The 5,139-nt window shown below is 42.9% G+C and overlaps 1 protein-coding gene across 1 annotated transcript; it reads left to right on the forward strand.

The window, feature by feature from the left end:
• The first annotated feature begins 2,111 nt into the window (after positions 1 to 2,111).
• On the forward strand, positions 2,112 to 3,216 carry LOC147454920 (uncharacterized). Its single transcript, XM_086517451.1, has 2 exons — positions 2,112 to 2,437; positions 2,534 to 3,216. Exons 1-2 carry the CDS (start codon positions 2,152 to 2,154, stop codon positions 3,214 to 3,216), a joined length of 969 nt encoding a protein of 322 aa, XP_086373577.1. The 5' UTR covers positions 2,112 to 2,151.
• Positions 3,217 to 5,139: the final 1,923 nt, after the last annotated feature.

The raw sequence follows: 5,139 nt of genomic DNA on the forward strand, positions 1-5,139 counted from the left end.
TAATTTCATTCCATGTGTTTTGTTTTCCACAAGTGAAATGAAGCATATAATGAGGGAATGTTTTTACTTGCGTGTTGTTTCCACATCGCAGGAAAAAACAAGATGGAGGAGTACCCTATCTTGACAAAGTTCTGCTATACAGCACAAGAGCTTCATGATGAGTATGGTTTGAGAATGGAGGGGGTGTTGCCAAAGGATCTTACAGAAGATGACATCCCCGATGACCAGTGGCTCACTGTATTCAGGCATTCCAACCAGAAGAAGACAAAGATTTACTTAAATCACGTGCAGCCACGGCTTCAGGATGAATGCAGGATCCTGTTCCATAAGGTGTACCAAGCCCCACCATCATGTGGGGAGATCACTACAAAATTTGCCCGTTGTTTTGCATATGAGGAGTGTCATGCAACCACAAAGGACCCTGCGGGCCATAGGGTTGCATGGGCCAGGTTTGGTGAGAGTGTACTCAACATGTGTTCCTCCCGACCAGGAGGCTTGGAAAAGAAGGTTGAGAATTGGCGAAAGGAAAACGGTGCGTCCCAAGGAGGCCACCCATCAAATACCAAGAAGCCCCGACTTACGCCAGTTGGTAGTATGCCCCCTACACAGAAAGTCCCCCCACAGCGTCATGAGGAGAAGACACCTGATTATATTGCGGACCTTGAAGCTATGGTTGGGAGAGTCCCTCGGACATGTGTCGGGGTAGCCGATAGGCTGAAAGAGCTGACAATGTCTCTGAAGCAGAAGAAGGAAACACTCTTGAGAGCAGAGGGTTCCAATAAACTTGTCAAGCAGATTATGGACGTCATCAAGGAATATGAGACCCAACTGGAAACACTGAGAGAGGCCAACACTGGCGATGACGCAGAAATCAATGTGATAGAAGCTGATTTGGTTGCCAGTCGAAGGATGCTACGTCGATACGGAATCAGTGAAGATACGTCATTGCTCGACAAGGAGATTCTAGAGCAACATGTGCTGGTAGTTTTGGGAGTTTTTGGTAGAACTGTTTATGCTTGGTTTGGTTGGATTGGTAGTGCTAGGTACCTTTGGTAGAACTGTTAATGCTTGGTTTGGTGGGATTGGTAGTGTTAGGTACCTTTGATAGAACTGTTTATGCTTGGTTTGGTGGGATTGGTAGTATTAGGTACTCATGGTAGAACTGTTTTTATTCTAGGTACTTTATGGTTTCCTTCAGTCTTATGGTTTGGTATTTCTGTTACTATGAAGAAGTTTTGGTACTTTAAGGTACTTTCTGAAAGTGCTGCAAAAGGTGTTATGGTAGTTTTATTCTGATAGCTTTGGTAGTTTTGCTAGTTTTGGTACTTTTAGGTACTATTTGAAAGTGCTACAAAAGTGTAATTGGTAGTTTGATTTTGGTAATTTTGGTAGTTTTGGTAGTTTTTGAAAGTGCTGCAAAAAGTTTTTCTTTGGTAGTCTTGGTAGTTTTGGTTGTTTTGGTACTATTTGAAAGTTTGATTTTGGGACTTTTGGTACTTTTGGTACTTTTAGGTACTATTTGAAAGTGCTCAAAAAGTGGCTTCTGTAGTTTGATTTGGTAGTTTTGGTACTTTTAGGTACTATTTGAAAGTGCTGCAAAAAGTGGGTTTGGTAGTTCAATTTTGGTACTTTTAGGTACTATTTGAAAGTGCTTCAAAAAGCTTCTTTGGTAGTTTGATTTTGGTGGTTTTGGGTACTTTTAAGTACTATTTGAGAGTGATGCAAAAAGCTTGTTTGGTAGTTTGATTTTGGTAGTTTTGGTACTTTTAGGTACTATTTGAAAGTGCTTCAAAAAGTGGCTTTTGGTAGTTTGATTTTGGTAGTTTTGGTACTTTTAGGTACTATTTGAAAGTGCTGCAAAAAGTGGCTTTTGGTAGTTTTGATAAGGTTTGGGTAGTTTAGTTCTGCATTGAGGGTATTTATATGTTTTTGGTACTATATGATTCCCGATTTTGGTAGTTTTTGGTAGTTTTGGTGGTTTTGGTAGTTTGGGTTCTGTTTCGTAGTACAGTACTTAGAAGTACGAGTCTCGGTATGACTTCTTGGTAGTTTTTGAAACTAATTGGGACCGCTGGTTGTCAACAGACTGAGTATGACACTCTGGAGAAAAAATGGAAGGAAGGTCAAGAGCATACCCTATTTGTGAAGGAGATGTTGTCTGATATCAGGCTTGGGAAGAGGTTCCTACTATATCCTAGGCCCCAGGTTAATGATTCGGTAAATGTGATCCCGGTGTTTGGTATGTGTGTTGCATGCGGTGAGCCCTTGGAGTGCGCACATGTAGTCGGAACCTTCATGCTAGAGTGCCGACACCAGTATCATCCCTTGTGCTTCAGTGCTGTGTTACAAAGCAGGGATCAGTGTGTCAAGCCGGGTTGTAATATGGTAATCTCTGATTTGGCAAAGTCCTGGGCCAGTGGGCTTCAAGTTGTCAAGAGTAAGTATGTGTGCATTTTTGAATACATATGCGCACTTGCAACTCAGTGAGGTTTTCATACAAGTTAGTATGTGCTATCTTTCTTTGTGTTTGCAGAGGAGCAGGATGATGCAATTGCTGACCAGCACGCCACAAAGTCGGCTGCAAGTCGAATATGGGACGTGGATGAGGTGACAAGGGAGATAAGAGATGTTCTCCACGATCTGAAGCAAGGTAATTCTGTAGGGAAAGACAATGTGACGGGACAAAGATGTGAGGCAACAGGTGACAACGAAAGTAAAAGTGAGGAGGAGGCCAGAGATGATAAAAAGACTGGTGACAGCGAAAGGAAAATTGAGGAGGAGGCCAGAGATGGTAAAAAGACCAAGGACAAGGAGGAAGGTAAAGTCCCTGTTGTTGTGGAGCTGGATGCAGAGGAAAGCCAGGATGCTGCCAACGCAAAGCTCGATGAAGCAACGCCCAAGAAGGGAGAGGAAGAACCCACAAAGGGGGGTGTTGGGGAGGGGGTGGAAACCACAAAGGGGAGTGAAGGGGAGGTCAAAGAGGGGTCGGAAGGCAACAAAGATCGGAGGGAGGCAGAGGATGAGCAGGAAGAAGTACTTGCGAACGATACTGTTGTGGACAGCACCGACGGGGGCGTTGACTCTACTGCTGTCGATGCTGTTTCGAAGCGGAGAGGTGATTCCCCTGATTCCGTGACCCTGCAAGAACTTTTCTGTTTGCAGGTAAAGAAGCGCAATCACCCCCGTGATCAATTATCCCGTGCATGCAAACTATAGCCAGTGAGAATCTATTGTATTCTGCACTTTGTGCATTTTAGTGACTGAGTCAACTTGATTTTTTGGCCCTGAGCTTTATCTTTTCTCTCTATCTAGTTCTGTGTTGGTATGTTACCTTTCGTTACATTACTGTTTCAGTTGTCCTCACTGTGCATTACAGTACCAAATTTGGTACTTTTTGGTACTGTTGAACTTGGGTGCACATCTGTCCACTATTACAGTACCAATTTGGTACTTCTTGAACTTGCGATTTCGGATAGTACTTATCACTTGTGCAATACAGTACCAAATTTGGTAGTTTTTGGACCAGTTTTCTGTTTTAGATATGATGTTTGCACTGTGTATTTATCCCCACTCATTATGTTTGTTGGTGCTGTAGTAAGTTGGTGGCTAGAAGAGACACCCACAAGCACATTGTTGCAGCCTGATGATTGTTGGTGCTTGATCTTAATGACGCGGGCGGATGATTGTGCTTGATCTTAATGGCATGCTACTAACCAGCTGCAGCGAAATCCCTGAGGAACTTGAGTGCCTGCCAAAGGAGCACACGCCACGGGTAGTCCATCTCGGAGGGAATGTAATTTTTCTTGTAAGGCCGGATGCGGAGCAATTCATCCTACGGCTTAAACAGAAAGCCAGCCTAGTGTTGTGGTCCTGCTGTAGAAGGGAAAAACTGTTACACATGGTGAACGCATGCTTCCCAAACCATAGAAGGCAAAAATATTTTGCAGGTAAAGCATGCCCGCTTTGAATGTTGCAGGACATAAGTTACGCATACCTCTTAACCTCGTTTTTTGGCATTAGCAGATATTCTCTCCCAAGAGGACTGTGAAATATGGTGGGCCCGTATGTCGGAGGTGCCGGTTGTGCCCAAACACATGGGCGATAAGCCCATTTTCCTGAAGAAGCTACGGACACTGTGGGCAAGGCACCCGAAGTACGATGCCAGCAACACTATTCTTGTAGATGATTGTAGATACAAGTCTCTTAAAAATGACTATGAAAACTGTATGGCAATCCGATCATACGATCCCATGGTAGTAGGAACCGATTACCCGTTTTACTTGCTGGATTTTGTTTTGCCTTGGTTGCTCGGGTGGATAAGGGATCGGTACCCAACAACGTACACTCGCAAAAACCCAGTCTTTGACACTGAAGACGATATTTCTGGGTACATTACTGATTACTTCATACAGATGGAGGGGTACTCCTATAAATTTTATCCCCCGAGGTAGCAGATTTCCATAATCATGTAAATAGTGGAATTTTGTAACCCGATACTATACATAATGGAAAACCACTTCTCTTGTTCAGACTGTCTTGGTATCTTGATCTCTAATGTTGAAACCCCTGACTAATTTTGTTGAAACCTCTTGGAGCTAACCAGGTTGACCAACATTTTAACTTTTGAGGCAGATAGCATCTATGTTTGGCATACCTTTCATGTTATCAACGTAGTTCTAGACATTGCTCAAGGTGGTCGTATCAAATACGAATAGACAAATTGAAAAATACCAAGAAATAAAGTAAACCATAAGTGATACAGCAAGTTCAAGGAGTACCAAATTGTACCAAATTTGGTCCTGTAATAGTGGACAGGAGTGCACCCAAGTTCAACACAGTACCAAAAAGTACCAAATTTGGTACTGTAATAGTGGACCGACGTGCACCCAAGTTCAACAGTACCAAAAAGTAGAGATATAGTGAGGACAACTGAAACAGTAATGTAATGAAAGGTAACATACCAACACAGAACCAGATAGAGCAATAAAGTAAACCATAAGTGATACAGCAAGTTCAAGCAGTTCCAATTTGGTACTGTAATAGTGGACAGATGTGCACCCAAGTTCAACAGTACCAAACAGTACCAAATTTGGTACTGTAATAGTGGACAGAGAAGCACCCAAGTTCAACAGTACCAAA

This window comes from Adiantum capillus-veneris, chromosome 7 (assembly GCF_014529385.1).
Source record: "Adiantum capillus-veneris isolate H3 chromosome 7, ASM1452938v2, whole genome shotgun sequence".
NCBI lineage: Eukaryota > Viridiplantae > Streptophyta > Polypodiopsida > Polypodiales > Pteridaceae > Adiantum > Adiantum capillus-veneris.

Excerpts from the sequence above, each read along its gene's own strand:
- LOC147454920 (XM_086517451.1), top strand. The coding sequence starts at position 2,152 with ATGTTGTCTGATATCAGGCTTGGGAAGAGGTTCCTACTATATCCTAGG. Across the intron at positions 2,438-2,533 it reads TGGGCTTCAAGTTGTCAAGA|AGGAGCAGGATGATGCAATT; the intron begins GTAAGTATGTGT and ends TTGTGTTTGCAG.